Consider the following 20082-nt stretch of genomic DNA (forward strand, 5'->3'; position numbering starts at 1 on the left):
TTTGCAATGCACTCGTGTGAAGGGTCGGATCCTGCACATACATGCCAGATATGAAAAAGACTGAACGTTGGGTCAAGGAGCTATTAGTCTTTTACTGAATTTGTCATTTTGCCGAAAAAAATGGCCGACTTAGGGTCACGCCCAGGTCAGACCCGTGAATAAAAACACACCATTTTGAAAATTTTAGATCTCTTATGTCTCCTGAATAGTCTCACCAATTTTGAAGATGATCCAACTAACTCCCTCTGTGACAAGGTCTCAAATGTGCTCGCTGTTAATTGATAAAAATTTCACATTCGATCAAAATACCCAATTTCCTGTTGGGTTTGGAATATGGGTTCAAGAGACTTTTTGGAGCAGTTTTGCACAAGGTATCGACTCCCCAAATTCCATTTCTCTACGTTAAAAAAACCTAATAGGAAACGCCTTTTTGAAAAATTCAAGGGGGCGCCACTGAGCCCTTTTGTTACATTTTTTGTAACGTCGCAAGATTATCGAAATACACGCAAAGCCACATGTATGTGCAAAATTTGGTGAGTTTTTGTGCATGTTCAGGCCTCCAAATGTAAACTGTACTACAAATGGATAAAAATTTCACATTCGATCCAAAATACCCGATTTTCTGTTGGATTTGGAAAATGGGTGCAAGAGACTTTTTGGAGCAGTTTTGCATAAGGTATGAACTCCCCAAATTTCATTGCTCTACGTTGAAAAAACCCAATAGGAAAGGCCTTTTTTAAAACTCCTTTCTGTCGCCACTAGTTGGCACTGTAGAGTTGATGCAAATGACCCCTACAAGACCCTTCAAGGTATGACTCTCAACAAGCACGGGGAGTTTGGCGCAGATATGTTGTATATCTGCTGAGTTATGACTGTTCAAAGTTTTTTGCGTAACAAATTGTTGACGGTCATTTTCACTTTCCTGTTTGGACCCCTCCACCTCAACGAAACCTCAATATTTTTCATCAGGCACCTGAACACAGGTCTTAAGGCTCCCCTGATGCAGGTTTGAGGTCAACAGATTTTTTTCCCTTGGAGGAGGAACCTGTCTCGTAAAAAAAGGCATTTCCTGTTCTCACTAGGGGGCGCTAGACCTAATGGGTAATATTTCAATGCACTCGTGTTAAGGGTGGGATACCGCACATACATGCCAGATATGAAAAAGATTGGACGTTGTGTCAAGGAACTATTAGTCATTCACTGAATTTGTCATTTTGCCGAAAAAATGGCCGACTTTGGCACCACGCCCAGGTCAGACCCGTGAATGAAAACGCACCATTTTAAAAACTTAAGATCTCATATGTCTCCTGAACAGTCTCACCAATTTTGAAGATGATCCAACTAACTCCCTCGGCGAAAAGGTCTCAAATGTGCACCCTGTAAATCGATAAAAATTTCATATTCGATCCAAAATAACCGATTTCCTGTTGGGTTTGGAATATGGGTGTAAATGCTTTTTTGGAGCGGCTTTGGACAAGGTATAGACCCCCCAAATTTCATTGCTCTACGCTGACAGACCCTAATGTTATAGGCTAATTTTAAAATTTCAAGGAGGCGCCACTGAGCCACTTTGTTACATTTTTTTGCAACGTTGTAAAATTATCGAAATTTACAATTTTCCGCACGTATGTGCAAATTTTGGTGATTTTTCGTGCATGTTCAGGCCTCCAAATTGGCCGTTTTCATTTGCCCTGAAAATAAAATAAATAAAATAATAATAATCCTTTGCAAAACAATAGGGCCTTCGCACGCTTAGTGCTCGGGCCCTAATAATCCTTTGCAAAACAATAGGGCCTTCGCACGCTTAGTGCTCAAGCCCTAATAAATTATAAAAATAATATATTTTTTTATATTTCTGTTGGCATCGGCTCCAGCGGACAGGAGTCGTGTTGAGTTGCACAGGATATGAAATAAATTATTAAAAACCTGACGAAGCTGGTGACTTCTTTGCCGATGTTACAATAATAATAATTGTCATATTGACTAATAAAAACTGGCGAACAGAGGTTGAAGGGGGATCATTGAGATCATAGTCATATTCCGAGCCAGTTCACTGACGCGCACACGACGTTCATATTTTCCTATCATTTCCATCTTAATTTCAATGGCAAGCGTAACCTCTTTCCGATTTTCACCACTTGCACTAACCTTCTTGGGACCCATGTCGATTTCTCTTACTAGAAAATCCGCCGTGCAGCCGTCTTGTGGGAAGGTAATGAACTTGTGACGCTGTTCTAAGTCATAGTTCAAGCACGTCGTCGGATGTAGAAACAACTGGGGAGTCAAATTTTACGTCGGATGTCGAAAAGATCTTGTGTGGAAGTGATCGTATGTCGAGGCACTACTGTATTTGGTAGTGACTACCCAATAATATTTTAATTTGCAAAGAAATGTCGGATTGTCATATTTCGAGCATGTCGTCATATGTCTAGACATATGACGAGTAGAATTTTATGTTGTTATCTGAGGTCCCTGTTCATGGATGGATGGAGAAAGATAATAAGGAGCAGTAATATTTTTCACAAATATCTCAGGTTGGATAGGTGACTTCTCTTGACTTGTTCAGCTCCTTCCACAGATATTCAATATGATTAGATGTTTCATGATTTATTTTAAGCCATTGCTGGGTGTTTTTTGATGTGTTTTTCGGGGCACACACAGAGGAATTATGGTTTGCAAGTCCGCCTCACAATTGAGGATCGTTGTTCCCAAGCGTTACACGTTTTCTTCATGCTAATGTGGGTTTTCTTCCCACATGCTTTCTCCCGTTTTCCAACAAACATGCATGGTAGGTCAACTGAAAACTTTAAATTGTCTATAGGTTTGACCGTGACTGAATGTTTCGTCATAGCATAGGGTATCAAATTCCCACTGTTAGAAATAGCTGAATTACTTATTTAAATAGATACATTTCAAAACTAGATATATTATTTGTTTCTTGTGAAATCAACAAGTCCATTTCGCAAGAAACCTGAATTTGACATTTCATCTTATATATTTGGCCACATAAAAAAAAGCACACTACACTTTAAATATATCCTTCCTATTCTATACAGTGATTTAGGAAATCTGGAGCTTATCCCATACTATTGTTGGGCAAAAGGACCAGAACATCCTGGAATGATTACAGGCCAATCATAGCACTTTCTGTACACTATGCCTCTTGTTTACACATTCACTCATAGACAAGTTTCCGAGGTACCTTCGCCTTACTTCCGCATTTCTGCTCGCGACTTCCGTTTTACACTTTCTCCACCCAAAACAACAGTGGAGCTGGAGTGGCATTACTCATGTAAATCCCTCAAAAAAGACAATTTGGAAATGCTGCATCTATCCGCCATCATCACGACGTGGAAGGATAACATGAAGAAATGGTTAAGAGTCGCCACAACCAAAATAATTTCGTATTTTATTGGTTTAATACATGAATATGGGAATTTTGTGTTCATAAAGGCAGATGTGGAACCAAGACAGTGCCACCACAAAGCAAACCAATAATTTTATAAATTGTGATTTATTGACCAGTCTTGCACATGCACCAATTGTTTTAAATAAAACAAGATATGGAATCGGCGGCACGGTGGCTTAGTGGTTAGCACATCTGCCTCACAGTTCTGAGATCAAGGGTTCAATCCCGGGCTTCGGCCTTCCTGTGTGGAGTTTGCATGTTCTCCCCGTGCCTGCGTGGGTTTCCTCCGGGAACTCCGGTTTCCTCCCACATCCCAAAAACATACATGGTAGGCTGATTGAACACTCTAAATTGTCCGTAGGTATGAGTGTGTGCGTGAATGGTTGTGTGTCTCCTTGTGCCCTGCGATTGGCTGGCAACCAGTTCGGGGTGTCCCCTGCCTACTGCCCGTAGTTGGCTGGGATAGGCTCCAGCACCTCCGCGACCCTCGTGAGGAAAAAGCGGCATGGAAAATGAATGAATGAATGAAAGATATGGAATCATGTTGTCCAAAAGCTATATTGCGATCAATATCTGCAATAGAAAAGAATAAAATACTATTTGTGTTCATATGGAGATGTGTGATGAGCTCATAATACTATGACTATAACCAGATGAAAATCTGCATTTGGCAACTGTAATATTATTTGTAATTTCGCCTCATTTTGGTAATTCAAGTGGCCGGCGTATCAGTCTTCTTGTTGACACAGGCTGCACAGATTGTTAGAATTTTGTCCACGAACGATCACCAAAGTGATAAGAACAAACATGCAATCTTTTAGGTGGTTCCTTTAGAGTTAAAACTGCGAGCCAAATCGTTAATCTGCTGCTGGTATCGATTTAAGATGTTGGGCGAGGTTGATCCACACTGGCGCTTTGAAGTCGGACGCTGTTCAAAACATTCCACTTCCAAGCATAGACACAGTAATCCCTCGCGACGTCGCGCTTCAAATTTTGCACCCTCAGTCCATCGTGGATTTTTTTTTCAATTAAAAAATATATCTCCCTTCGCCCCTCTCCCTTCCTCTCCCTGCTCTTTGATGGTGAGGCAGTATATTGGAATTGTTTATTAAAGTTAACGATGATTGATAGACAGTTAAGCTTTGATCTTGCCAGAGCCGCTGGTAAACTGAGACTTCAAATCGCTGCATGCGTCAACATCGTTTAAATTGTTAAACAGTTGCTGTGGCAACTCATTGTGTGTAAGTGATCACTTTGAGGGGATCTGAGTGGACTCAGTGAAGCATTTAGTAAAGACAAGAATTTTTCAACTTTTTTTTTTTTTAAATGGATTGGCGTCTACATTTTTTCTTTTTTAAAAATAATTCGGTGGGACAGGAAATGTTTAAAACTTATCATAATTATTACATTTGAAGTGCTTAAAAAACATTTAATAAAACAAATATAATATAAATATGTTTTTTTTAAAATTATACTTGATTAAAAAAAAAAAAACTGGGAAAAAACATGTCTTACGTGTATCTCTTTCCATTGACAAGATGGCGCTGCCCAATTTCGCTCTGGAAACTTGTCTATAGAGGCAGGGGTGAAAGCGGCTAGAATTTCTTGCCGGAACTCCCCGACGTGAAGGTCGCCACAGAGTCAGAAATTTTATTTATTTATTTATTTATTATTCCTTTTTTGGGGGTGGGGGGTGGGGTGGAAAACCTCCTAAAACGACTGAAATGCAAAGAAAACAGTTTTGGCACAGCTATTTCTATAACACATACAAAAACTGATTTTCATTCAAAATTGTATTTTTTTCAATGATTTGCAAAATAAAAGTTAAAAAAAAACAGCAATAACCCCAACCTCCATCTCCTGATTTTTATTTTCCCTCATTTCCTCACATACTAAATGCCAAATCTCAATTTTAACCACTTAAGAACATAGGATGTATATTAAAATTGAAGTTAATGTAAACATTTACATTACATTTACATTTTGTAAACAATTTTTAAAAATAAGATATAAGTAACATACATTCAGAAAAATAGGTACAAATTACTTATATCATGCAGAGTGAAATGGAATTTATTTTGAAGATCGCGCAAACACTGACTTTTTTAAATCATAAGGAAATGAATAAGTAGCCTAACATAAATGAACAAATATAAGTTCAAAGTGCACATTGACACCTAAGATGTCCTGAACCTTCCCATCAGAGCAAATAAAACTAAATATGATAAATAATCCTACACAACTCTTTCCTAGCTTTTAAAGATTTGATCCATTTTATGTTGCACTGCCCTTTTCTTGTTGCATCAATTCAACAACCAATTTTTTTTTTTTTTTGCTGTTCCAGAAAACATCCACATCTGAACCAATCTCCGCTGATCACATGTCAGTATGTCAGCCGATTGAACGGACAAATGAGTCCAGTCGTTTTGCTTTGCTGCGTGCATTCGCACATTGACGTTACTCATCATCGTCGGACTCAGATAACTGCAGCAGCTGGGGAAACCTCCATGCCGTCCGTGGAATAAAATAAATAATAAATATTGGTGGAAACGGATTACGCTACACAAGCACTTTATTATGCTTGTTGTTAACACTTGTGTATGTGAATCTGATGTTGGTAGATTGTTTTCTTCTTGGAGATGAAATGCATGTGTGGAAGCTTAGCATTTTTATTTATATTTTTTAAACATAGTGTTTTGACAGCTGCCGTCATGTTTTCGGAATCAAAGCACCGTCTATCGGAACAGCATTCCGGCCCTGAATCTTATACCGGAACTGCGTTCCTGACCGTTCTGGCCCACTTTCACCCCTGTATAGAGGTATAAAGTCACATCATCAAAACTGTCATTGCCTGAATACTGGTACTTCACTAGATCTATTTTCCACCTACAGTCCACCATTGTCGTAAATTCAGATTTCACCATAAAATCATATTCCTCAAGCTCTTCGAGTGTCAGTGAGCTCTTTCTAGTGAATCATTTGTGAATTGAACAGGTTACATAAGATTATAAAACACTTGAAATGGGTCCTGTGAACTGAATTGGGCTAAATGACAGACTTGATTTGTATCGCTCACCTTATTGTTGATATTGTACAAACAGTACAGTATATCAAGAAAACATCTCCTGTACCCAATTTTCAACCAGCACTTATAAGCTTGTGGCTGGCTTACATTACATAACAGCTGTAGCAAGCCTGACCTTGGCTTCAAATATCCTCGTGCCACTCTTGTCACACATACCGTGCCGTGCTAAGGATTCTTGTGCTAATGAGCACAAATAAAAGCAAACCAAACATTTGCAATAACTTCTGTCATATTTTTTATTTACTACTAACTTCGGTTCTCAATTTCCAATATCTGGCAGTGGCCTTTAAACAATAAGACTCAAAGACAAAAAAAAAAAAAAAAAAAAAAAGAACAATAAAAGAAAAATAAATAAATAAATGTTTGTTTGTTTTTTTAAGTTCCTTCCATTTTCTACCATTTCCTCATTGGGTCACAGGTGAGCTGCAGCCTACTATACCCTGGATTGTTTGCCAGCCCCTCGCAGGATAGAATAGACAACTAATCAAGAACAGTGCTTCCTAATCTTTTTAGTGCTACACATTAATATAATATTGTATATTAGAAAAATGTCACAACACACCACCAAATGAAATGTCACAAAAACAAAAGACTGATCTAATGAACTCATTCCAATGTCCTTGCTCCGCATCTGTCTGATTGATTTTTGTCTGTGCGATTTTGGTTCGGTTCCTTGGTGTCTTGGCCTGACATCCTATTGAGTTTAGCTGTTTTTACCTGCCTCTCATGTCATGCACCTGTTCATCATCTCGTCTGCCTCGCCTCTTTTTCACGTCCGCTTTCTGCCGTGAATGACAAGGTTGACAGACAAGGTCAATTGCACCTTCTTCCATCTCATGGCAGAGCTCTGTATGTCATTGATAGATGAACACTGTAATATTGTATATTTGTTATAAATAAATGTGACAAAAGGGAAATTGCACTATTTGACATAACAGCTTTAGGACCCCCCCTACCCCAAAGCACACTATTTGGCTCCATGGAAGGAATTAAGATCCTAGAAAGTGGGACTGAAGCAAGCATGGAGATCATCTACATGCAGCATTATGACACACAGGTAGGCTGGCAACTGAGATTTGAACCCCAAAGCTCAGATCTGAAAGGCAGACATGCTAACTAAAGTGCTGTCATTACCGCTACAGCAGGGGTGTCCAAACCGGTCCTCAAGGGCCACTGTGGGTCCTGGTTTTTGTTCCTACTAATCGAGCACAGACAGTTTAACCCGGGGGTTGGCAACCCGAGTGTTAAGAGCCGCATGCGGCTGTTTAGCACTGTTCTAGTGGCTCCCTGAAGCATTTTCAAAAATGTTTGAAAATGGAAAAAGATGGGGGAGGCAAATATATTTTTTGTGGATATGGTTTCTGTAGAATGACAAAAATGACAAACATTCTTAATGTTTTCCAATGCTTTATATATGTGTCGAATAAATATTAAATTTCTACATTTCTGTCAACGAAGATTTGCGTCATAGCCTGTGAAACACGTTTCTATCAGGAGGGCGGGATGCCAGGCAGGTGGCTATTGTAAACAAACCGGCAACTGTGTGATGGGCCATGGATCCGAAATAAAAAAAAAAACAACAGAGGAGAACAGAGGATTCAAGGTTTCTTGGACCGAATCGTTTGCATTCATTACCAATGCAGAAGGACTGCCTGAACGTTTAATCTGTGGCGAGAAGTTGTCAAGTAACAAAACAGACTAATGAGGAAAGACATTTGCAGGGAAGACATGCTATGTTTGCAGCCAAGTATCCAGCTGGAAGTGAGAGAAAAAGTGACATTATATTACATCTGAAGAACTTAGAGGAGCGCAAAAATAGATTTAAGAAGTGCCTTGCATCGCCAAACTCCACTACTGCTGCTTGTTTTGTTGCAACCCGGGAGATAATGATGCGTGGAAAACCATTCATGGATGGTGAGTACATGAAGGAGACATTCATCAACATATCAGAACACTAATTTGCATACTTCAAAAGCAAACCCGAGATAATACAGAAAATCAAAGACATGCCCAGATAAGGGCATGTTACGTACGTTCCATTTAGTTGTTTTTCAAAACCTCAAAATAAAATAACATAAAAAATCGGATTTTTATTACATTTCTTTAATTTCATATAAGCAATGAAACAATTCATTAATTGCAATTTAGTTAAACTTGAGGTGGCATCATACAACAGAGTAGTCATATGGTGCATTGGATGCACTGCAGAGAAAATAAACATTAATTCATGAAGGCTCATGATGTATTTTTAGCCAACTCAGTCATATTGATAGTAGGCTAATATAGGTAATACAGATACATACAGCATGTGTTGCCTTCATTATAAGGCTCATGTAAGGTTTTTATTTTTTTGCGGCTCCAGACATATTTGTTTTTTGTTTTTGTTTTTTTGGTCTAATATGGCTCTTTCAACATTTTGGGTTGCCGATCCCTGGTTAAACCAATAAAGTTTCTACTAAAACAAGCAGCACTTTGACTGCAATCAATTGATTACACTTGTAAGACACCAGATTGGTGAAAATGTGTCATCTTGTTTTGTTGGAATGAAATCCAACACCCACTATGACACACTCTATAGTATACGGCATAATTATACTACCTGTTGCACTTTTTTCACCTGGTGTAATTCATATACAATGAAGTAATGAACTATAAATGTATTTTACAAAGGAATCATTAAAAAAAAACGTATTTAGCTCCTTGTGGATTGTATACAATACTATAAGCACTATAGCTGTTGACCAATTAATTCATGTTGATATTTCCTAAATCACTAAAAAGGAATTGAGCCTATAAATTGGTCACTTTCTGCGCGTCATCTACTCTTCACGTCTACTTCTGTTCTGACCAATCACAAAGCGCAGCTTTGATCTTAAAGACTAAAAGGTAGTAAAAAAAAAAAAAAAGTCTTAGTTGATAAGGCGTGCAATGGCGAGCCTGCTGCGGCTGACGTGTGGTCACATACGACTTGAACCTGCGCGTCTCATCCACTTGTTGCGTCTCCCCTAGTTGTTGCTATTTAAAGTGATAACAACATGGCACACGGGCTGACTGGAAAGGAATCCGGCGACTTAGAAATGCACAAGTCAGACAACAACACAAGGGCCTTCGTTAACACAAAGAAGAGGGGCTATGAGGTTACCAGAGACCCCCGCCTTAACAAAGTAAGTGCAGTGACATCTTCAAGTGTTTGAACGAATTTCGATGTCTGTGACGGCTTTTTGATGCGTTCAAGTGTTGTAAGGTAATTGGGGATACACTATGACTACTACGTTTTGAAGGAAGCAGGGACTATATAAATATTTAAAATCACTACACGTCGTTTTAAACAAAAGATCCTTTTACACACTACCCTAACCTAGACCCTAACCCTCACCCAATTGACACGTTTCATAACTGCTTTCAACTTTTTTTCCCCCTATACGTTTCTCTAGATTAGTTGTGAGTGTTCTTTTAGAACCCAGTCTTTATTATATATGCTGGAACTACACTGTTCCAATGGGTATGCTTGAAATGTGTTTACTTCTGATCACGGTAGTTAGTTTACTTGACTCTGGAGGAGCAAGTGAACGCAGCATTCGCCAGAGTTAGGTATCAACATTAGACACAGTTATATTTAGATTTAAAGAGCCCCTACTTCTAATGCTGAATACACAGTGTCAATGTCACCCTGTCATGTAACATTTAGTTGCAATGTTGATTTAAAGGTGTCAGGCACACACAAAAACATTTAGACATTCATTCACAATTGTATTTTCTGGAAACAAAATAAGGAACTAGGCTCTGGTGTGTTCTTAGACAAATGTTGAGCCCACATGAGTTTCATAAAAGGGGTTGGTGTATGTTCTTGTTGTTGAGAAAAAGCTTTTGTGTAGTCTGCTGGGATCAGATGAACTTGAACTGCTGCGTTATTGTTTGCAGCAAGAGCGTATTGACAATAGCACCCTTGGCAAATTTTCTAGTGATTTCTCAGGGTCTGTGTAGCAGTATGAGGGCGTCAGAGGTCACCTGTCCAGCATGGGCTGATGTGATCTCTGTCCATGGTGCTAACTGACCACTAAAGGATACATTGAAGTAATAATTTTGTCGATTTCCTCTGGAATGTTGTATATGTTTTTTTCCCCTCTAATGCACGTGGTGTTATATCAAAGAAAGCAAACATAAACAGACAAACCACTGGTGATATAAACATGGCCTTCATTCTGCACAACAGCTGTGGTCAGTCTGTTGTGCAGTCCATTGAAGAAGCTGCCAGTATTGAATTAACAAGTTTAACAGAGAAACTCAAACAAGCCAGCATGTGAGTGGTGCTGATGTTTATCCGTACAGATCTCTGATTGTTTGTAGTTAATGACGTCAACCCTAAAAACACAAAATTCCATAAATCAAGCTGTTTTAATTGTATTCCAACTCAAAAGTGAAATCGGTGATGTGAGGTGAGCCATGTGCTCAAAAGCTACTGTTAACTCCTTTACTGCCATTGACAGTAATAGCCGTCCAATACATTTTAGTTGGATGAACAGGACATTAAAGCGTGAACTCATTTACTGCCATTGTCAGCAGTCCATTTTGACCAGAGGTTCGAGTTCAAATGGGTCGTCTGTTGCAGTAAATGGCGGCAAAATAGTTAATAAAAACACATTACTGTAGTCCGGTGACTTGAATAGGGTTGGCAACTCCCTGAAAAAAAAAAAATAAATAAAAAAATAAATAAATAAATAAGGGACAGCTCATTGGTACAGCCGGCCGGCCCAATAACCGTCACCCTTTAATTAGTTTTTTTGTATGTGAAAAATGATTAAAAATAAATAAATACATATATGTATGTATGTATATATGGCGGAAAACACAGATAAGGCTGAAAAAGCAGTTTCTGCTCTTGCACCCCCTTTAAAATAAACTGCTTTATTTTAAGCCAAAAGAACTGTTGTGCTTGATAGAACAATATGCCTATATGCTGCCATAGCAGATTCATGATGCACTAAGCCTCCGAACTATTTTTAATTTGTCCGTTTTACCCTGAAAACCCCCGTTTACAGTCATCGCGCAACCACTTTTGTTTAAACCTAGCCATAAAAAGAAGGTAAGTAATTATATTTATCATTCAAAATGTCTGTCATTTTTAGCTTAGAATCACTAATTGATGTATAAATTTTAGTTTAGAAAAAAAAACGACTAAAAAAATTATTCAATCGCATATTTTAAACTTTTAAACAAATTACGTCACAATCAAAATTTTGGCGTCTTTAAAAAAGTCACGGGATATCTACCTCATAACTATCGCTTAATTGTATTGTTTTTGTTACTGTCGCATTTTCCCTGATATATGTTAGATGATAAATAATCGATCCAAACAAAAAAAAAGTTGAAAAATAACCTTTAAAAGGGTAACTATATGGAAAAGAAAATCTCAACCACTCCTTGTTGTCTGTGATTTCTGCATCGCGAACCTTGTTTTATCACCATGTTTCACCCATAAAATCCCCCTGAAAGCCAGCTGTGGCCATTCACAGCTGTGTCTTGACACTTGGTGAAACATACTACATGGAGTTTTTGTATCAAAACAAGGTAAGTACACGATAATATCTTGTTAAAATCGTGGCGTCTTCAATTCTGCTCTCGCGTGTTCTCGCCTCCAATTAGGTTTTTGCTGTTTAAAAAACATTTTTTCTTTAAATGCTTTCCTGTTCAAAATTTTTGTTCCCCCAGAAAATTGAGATTTTAAGCTTTCCAATGATGTATCACACATGCATTTCGAACAATTTTGAAAGTTGGCCAAAGTGAGGGTCTCAGAGCGGAACTTCAAGTCACCTGAGTGTTTTCTGCCATGTATATATATTCATTCATTCATTTTCCATGCCGCTTTTCCTCACGAGGGTCGCGGAGTTGCTGGAGCCCATCCCAGCTAACTACGGGCAGTAGGCAGGGGACACCCTGAACTGGTTGCCAGCCAATTGCAGGGCACAAGGAGACATACAACCATTCACGCGCACACTCATACCTACGGACAATTTAGAGTGTTCAATCAGCCTACCATGCATGTTTTTGGGATGTGGGAGGAAACCGGAGTTCCCGGAGGAAACCCACGCAGGCACGGGGAGAACATGCAAACTCCACACAGGAAGGCCGAAGCCCGGGATTGAACCCTTGATCTTAGAACTGTGAGGCAGACGTGCTAACCACTCAGCCACCGTGCCGATGTATGTATGTATATATATATATATATATATATATATTAGGGCTGTCAAAATTATCGCGTTAACGCGCGGTAATTAATTTTTTAAATTAATCACGTTAAAATATTTGACGCAATTAACGCACATGTCCCGCTCAGAAAGTATTCTCTGCCTTTTGGTAAGTTCTACAGCAAGGCTTTTTGTCCTGTCCAACAGCGAACTCTTGTGGTCGCTTTGCGACATGGTTTATTATTTTCTTTTCTTTCTTCATTATGGCTGCACGACGTCTCGGGATGATAATGTTGTGCTTATATGATCCTTGGACAAGATTTGTCCGTAAGTATGGTTGTTGTAAAGAATGTACATATGATGTTAGTAAGCGAAATGTTATATTTTTTGTATGAGACGCTTTTTGTTTATGTTTAGTGAACCTGTATAGCGTGCTAAGCTAACGTTGTTGCTAATGCAATGCTTGTGTACTTTTATTTTGTAGTTTTACGACGGTCTAAAGCAGGGGTCGCGTTAACCGGAAATTTTCCGTCATTGACCGTTTTTTTAAAACGGTCAATGATGAAAATTTTAATCGTTTGACAGCCCTAATATATATATATATATATATATATATGTATATACACAGTGTTAAGGATCGCGGAAGTGGTGGGGGATCCCAACGCAGACAACAGGGAACGTGAGTGGGGAGATGACAAGTTTATTGAACACACGATGATTACTCAGACGGAAGGAGGAGTTGTTGCAAGTTGAAGCCAACGTGAGATGTCGGCGGCTGTCGGCTTGAGCGGGTCAGAAGATAAGCTGAGGTATCCGACGAGGGGCGCGCTGATCAGGTCCTGGAAGCGAGACAAAGAGGTCATGAGCCGAGAGTCAAAATCAATGTGTACAATAGGGGTGCGGGATACAACTGACTGAGAAGAAAGACAAGTTGATCTGGCGACGTGGTGGTGCGTCCGCTGGGCTTTTAAAGCTGGCTGATTGTAACTGCTCACAGCTGCGGCCACTCCACCCGTCTGACCTGTAATTAGGAAGGAGGGGCAGAGGCCCTAACACACAGAAAAATATGGCATATATTATAGATGGTTTGAATTGCGATTAATTACGATTAATTAATTTTTAAGCTGTAATTATGGCATATTTTATAGATGGTTTGAATTGCGATTAATTACGATTAATTAATTTTTAAGCTGTAATTAACTCGATTAAAAATTATATATATATATATATATATATATTAGGGCTGTCAAACGATTAAAATTTTTAATCGAGTTAATTACAGCTTAAAAATTAATTAATCGTAATTAATCGCAATTCAAACCATCTATAAAATATGCCATATTTTTCTGTAAATTATATATATATTCTCTAAAATAAATTGTTGGAATGGAAAGATAAGACACATGATGGATATATACATTCAACATACGGTTCATAAGGACTGTAGTGGGCATTTCACTCTACTGTCATTTAAATCTGTCTATGCTGTCCTCACTCCGAAGTGTCTGCTTTTTCCAAAGCTAGACAGATAGTGAACGACGTCTTAATAATCAGACTTCTTCCTTTTTCATCTGATTTATTAATAAAATGGCCTCAAACCATTGTCCTCTTTAGACCGTTGTAAAACTACAAAAAAAAAAAGTACACAAGCATTGCATTAGCAACAATGTTAGCTTAGCACGCTATACAGGTTCACTAAACATAAACAAAAAGCGTCTCATACAAAAAATATAACATTTCGCTTACTAACATAATATGTACATTCTTTACAACAACCATACTTACGGACAAATCTTGTCCAAGGATCATATAAGCACAACATTACAACGTAGGCGTCAGCCCGAGACGTTGTACAGCCATATTGAACTGGCAAGAAAACAATAAACCATGTCGCAAAGCGACCACAAGTTCGCTGTTAGACAGCACAAAAAGCCTTGCTGTAAAACTTACCAAAAGGCAGAATACTGTCTGAGCGGGACATGTGCGTTAATTGGGTCAAATATTTTAACGTGATTAATTAGAAAAATTAATTACCGCGCGTTAACTCGATAATTTTGACAGCCCTAAAATATATGTATATATACATATATACATATATATATATATATATATATATATATATATATATATATATATATATATATATATATATATATATATATATATATATATATATATATATATATATATATATATATATATATATATATATGTGGTCTCTTAAAAACACAGAGAGACAATAATAAGAACCAGTAAATAAAGCAACAACAGCAACTACAACAAAAAATCAGTTATTATACCAAATAATAGCGTTATTAAAAAAAATAATGAAATGAGTCCATCGCATAATCGAAACTCCAGCTACTTTTAAACCCTGTCTTACTAGTGTTCAGTGTGTCCTTCAGCATGGGCAACATCAACGCAATAAAAAATACTTGTCAAATATGAATCATCAGCATATCACAATCTACTTTACGATCCATCCAAGAGCTTTATGATGAGTTGGTCGCTGTAGTTATTTGATGTTCAAGGTCATTGAGGTTAGTCAGGAGTAAAGAGGTAAATGACTGTTGAACTGCCTTCAAAAAGCAAGCTGCCACAATAATTTTTCAAAAATGTATTATTTATTCATTGCTCATTGACTCATCCTATTATAACTAAAGCGATGCATCATGAAATTGGTTTATTTTCATTTTAACCGTGTATATAATGATAATGGCCTCATGTCACCCAATGATAATCAAAAGGAGAATCAAAAAGGAATGAATCCGCAACTGTATTGTATTCCCCCTGGTTGAACCATTTATGAACCATACCAATCGGAAAAGGAAAAGTATTGCCTTTTCACATTTAGGTGTTTATTTTTTGTATACTGCAACATGCAATCTAACAGGTGGCTAAAAACACATTAAGTCTTTAGCTGACATTTGATAAACCTGTATTTGACCAAGTGATTTAATTTGGAAGCGTTTTCCAATTTAAACTGTAAGTATGAATGTTTGGAGTAGAGGTCAAACTGGATACTCCTGACTTCTGCTACAGTAAACTGTTTGTTTACATTACAATTTACACTCAGTGGCTATGAATGGGCCGACTGTGCAAAGGCATTCAAACAGGGCTTGATAGCTTAACCCAATTCATGTGGAAGGCTGGTTAGTGTACCACTTCGGATGTTGCATACTGTTTTGTCATACCCATGCTTTTAAGACCGCATGGGAGGGGGCAACTAAAATGGCTACTCCTTTATTATTTGTGGACGAATCAATCAACCAGTGAAATCCGGTTGGTACAGTATGTCCAATGGATGTATACCCATCCATCTGCTGAGCCCGAATTTAAATTTTTTGCTTCAACGGATGATTAATTAATAGCAGACATTTTTTCTTGTAGGTTCATAGGAGAGGACATGAGCTTATCATGTCTTACTTTTGGGGAGCCGGGCAGCCGTAGTGCATTTGAAATTGTTGGTTAAGAAATGATCTAGCATGTAACTCTTAACTATTTCCAGGCCTATAATCAGATTAGAGGGTTAGGTTAGTTATCCAAGAGCTTGGGCATTACTACTGTGGTCATGTATCTTACTGAAAACATAGTGTGAGGCTTTTAGACTTCCATCACAGGCTGTGCTGTTACATACAGTATCCACCAAGTCACATTCAATATGTTTCTATGGGTTATGGTTAGACATGTGCCGATTACCGGTTTCAAGGTATACCATGGAATGAAAACGTCAAGGTTTCAAAAACGTAAAAAATTTCTGTCATACCGTCCCTAAGGTATTTGCTATTTTTTATGCCCCAAAAATGCATGGAGAAATTCCTTGCTTGCAGCTGCAAGGCACAACTGTCCCCCACCGGTTGTAGCTCAGTGTCAGTGAGTCAGCTATGCTACACGATGACTGGAGGAGGTGAAACTCCTGAACGTTTTTCCTCCATTGAACAAAACGAAATCGCTGGTATGGAAATACTTCGGCTACAGAAAAGTTACTGACGGCAGCGGCTTAGAAGAGGAAGGCCAACTGATATTTCAAACATGTTTGCGGAGGGTGGCTGCTCAGGAGGCAATACCTTCGATATGATTTTGCATTCATACAAAATCAAAGGTTCGTAAACACTGTCTCGAACGTTTCCCACCAGTTACGAGTTAACTCCAGCGTGTTTAGTGTGTCTAGCAGTGGTAAAACGTGATGTTTTTTTTTCTCTCTGGCAACTGTTTGTGTTGAGAAAGAGTGTGTGTATAATATAAACATGATACGAGTCATACACACGTGCTTTTTATGGTAAATAATTGAACTATTTATGTTCTGATGATAATAATGTTGAGATATGGCTGTGGGTTTAGGCTCACCTAAAGGACTTTATTCATTTGAATTTTATTTTGAATATTTAGTTATTTAAAAAAATATATATTTTAACTCAACATTATACTTATGGTCCAATCCGATAATATGTTTTGAAAAATAAAAATTCTGTTCAATGGAAGAATTTTTTTTTTTTTTTTAATTAATTAATTTTTTTTAAACCTAGATACCTAATTGTAACACATTTTAGAGCTGTAATTGCAATATCACGATACTGTGAAACTGTGATATTTTGGTTTAAGGTTATCATACCGTCAGAATATCATACCGGCACATGCCTAGTTATGGCCTACAGTGAGTTCGACGCCGTTGAACTCGGGTCGCTGCTTGGAAGACAGCTATGCTAACCACTCTACCACCAAAGCTATGTAATGCTAGTGGTTGAAGATGCGTAAATGTTTTCTTGCTCGCGCTTGCACAAAAGTCTTCCCTCAAGTGCAAAGCACCATCCGTAAAAATTTCCCCTCAGTCAAGCGAATCTACAATTGTGTATGTATGCTGATAAATACAAGAACACTTTGAAAAAAATATACGGTAATTGCATGTTAATTTAAATTACAATATTTAGAAAAAAACAGTGCAATCCTATAGACAAGTTTCCTGAGCGAAATATGGGCGGCGCCATCTTGGACGAACTTCCGGTTTTGAAAAAAACAACATGAATTGCGGTTGAAGTAAGCAATGTGTTGTCAAAGATACAACTGCATTTGGATGAGTAATATTACTCCAACTCCACTGTTGTTTTGGATGGAGGAATTCTAAAACGGAAGATGAGAGCAGACACCTCGGAAACTTGTCTAAAATTATTTCAAAAATGTTTCAGCTCAAATAAGGTATTAGACAATGTTTTGTTTTACAAAACAATTCATAGCCGACAATGTTCAATATTCATCAAGCATGACAAAAATTGATTTAAATCTATTTTTATACATACATTGTACATTATAATTGTTACATTTTAAAATTGGATAATTAACAGTTAAATATGTATGGTTATAAAACAGTAGGGCCAGTAAAATCAAGAAAGGCTATTATAAATAAGAAGTCAAGGAATATTATATGTATTTGTGGACACTAAAAAGTAACTTGGAATCTAACTTAGGTACTTTTCAAAATTAAGTAATTAGTAATATATCTATATGTTTGTATTTCATGGCAACTTTGGCAACACTGATTTCATGCCATTATAAATGTCATATTCGCTATTCCTAGGAGGTGGTTCCATCAAATCCGAAGCTCTTCATCTACTGTGACAAGGCTGAACAAAATGTTTCCTTTACAGCCAAGTGAAGTCTCCACTGTCAGTGCTGTGCCTGAGCTGGGCCGAGGAAATTAGAGCAGAAGGTCGGAAATGACTACTAAAGCAGGTTAGAGGCCAAACACAGGCGGGCTTCTGTGGCTCAGGCAGTGGCACATTGTTGCCCTCCATCTGATTTCAGCGAGCCTGGGGATGAGGTGTGTTTACCTCACCCAGGTCAAGTCCACTTCAAATCTAACAGCAGGCAGTCACAGCACAACCTGCTAATTGATGCTGAGGGAAGCAGCGCTCAAAGCAGCCTTTCCTCACATTGACAGGCTTTGATTTCCTTTTAATCTCTGCACACACACTATACGTGCATACTGGGCAACGTATGTGCCCACAGCTTCACATTGCTATTTGGTAAACTTTGCCTCCTCCTGCTCCAGAGAAGAAACCGGATATACTAGATGTGTTTTGTTTGTGCTTGCTGTGCAATAAAGAGACGAAGTGGGGTGCGAGGTGTAGAAAGGGTTCTCTGTGGTGAGGACGAGAGTGCTGGCCGCGCTCCACAGACGTCCTCTGTCTCTATACTTGATCACACATTAATGAGGCATCTGTGTGAATCCCAGCCCTTACTCTGTTTCTGATGCTGGTTCCGCCTGCTGCTGCTTTGATAAACAACAACAACTTCTCTAAAAACTAATATACAGTATATTATAGCAACCAACCAGTGATGATGTGTCAACTAAGCGTTGAGCACTCTTTGACTAACTTTTTACAGTAGATGATCATAACCAGTGCATCCAGCAGTAAATGGTGCTGGGAATTCCTAATAAGTCTTTTCAAAAGGTAAGATTTGTGGTAAAAGAATTTACTTAAAAGGAGGAAGTAGATGTGATGTGAAAGAATCTAAAAATGTTTAATTTCAATTACATAACCCAGTTGCTAGGATCATTAGGGCTTACAAATTCACAATCCCTCCATAACAATAAGGTGACCACTCAGTGGACGAGAGTAAATTTACAAACACCTCTTTAAAAAAATATATATATATATAAAATTCATTGAGATAAAGTGTCACTTCTACTAAACTATATCTTTCAACCAGCTTTGCTGATTGAGCACAGAAAATGTGATGGTATGCTACCGTAATGACTGCAAACCCTGATAAACCACTGCAGCAACTGGAAGTCATTAGACTCTCTTGTTTGTTACTTTGGTTTGGCTTTGTAAAGTATTTCTCTCACATCGTTTAAGAAGAACTGAATTTTCCTTTACATATGGCCCGCAAACCGTAAATTTGAAAATTTACCAAATCTGTTATGGAAAAATGACTGGCTAAAACAAGAAATGTTTGGCTCTAGATAAGTCTGGTTACCGTGCAATTGCAGTCTCCTTTCCAATGATTTCATATATCAGAGATTAGTTATAGCAAATGCTTCAGGAAATACTGAACTGTAATGGAGTACGAGTGGAAAATAAGATATCTTCAGAAGCGATATGTCAACCTGATTGGTCGGTTGGACAAAGCATTGCAAGTGGAAGCAGGAAGTAGTTGAGGGATGGGATCAATTTTCTCTGAGCAGTTTGCAAAGACAGGGTGAGAAGCTCGGTCATCCGGGAGGGACACTGTGTCGGGCCGCTACTCCTCCACATTGAGAGGAGCTAGTTGAGGTTGCTCGGGCATCTGGTTGGTATGCCTCCTGGACGCCTCCCTGGAGAGGTGTACCGTGGTACCTCAACATACGAACACATCGACATATGATTCTTTTGACATATGATGTAAAATTTGACTCGTCATCT

At 38.2% G+C, this 20082-nt stretch overlaps 1 protein-coding gene across 1 annotated transcript in view; it reads left to right on the forward strand.

Moving 5' to 3' along the window:
* Positions 1 to 9428: 9428 nt before the first annotated feature.
* The window catches only part of me1 (malic enzyme 1, NADP(+)-dependent, cytosolic), a 141607-nt gene continuing 130953 nt past the window's right edge, over positions 9429 to 20082 (forward strand). Inside the window, exon 1 of the mRNA XM_057834236.1 lies at positions 9429 to 9658. Within this exon, the coding sequence (XP_057690219.1) occupies positions 9530 to 9658 (129 nt within the window). The 5' untranslated portion in view covers positions 9429 to 9529. The remainder of the gene's footprint in view (positions 9659 to 20082) is intronic.

The sequence above is a fragment of the Corythoichthys intestinalis genome, chromosome 4 (assembly GCF_030265065.1).
Source record: "Corythoichthys intestinalis isolate RoL2023-P3 chromosome 4, ASM3026506v1, whole genome shotgun sequence".
Classification (NCBI taxonomy): domain Eukaryota; kingdom Metazoa; phylum Chordata; class Actinopteri; order Syngnathiformes; family Syngnathidae; genus Corythoichthys; species Corythoichthys intestinalis.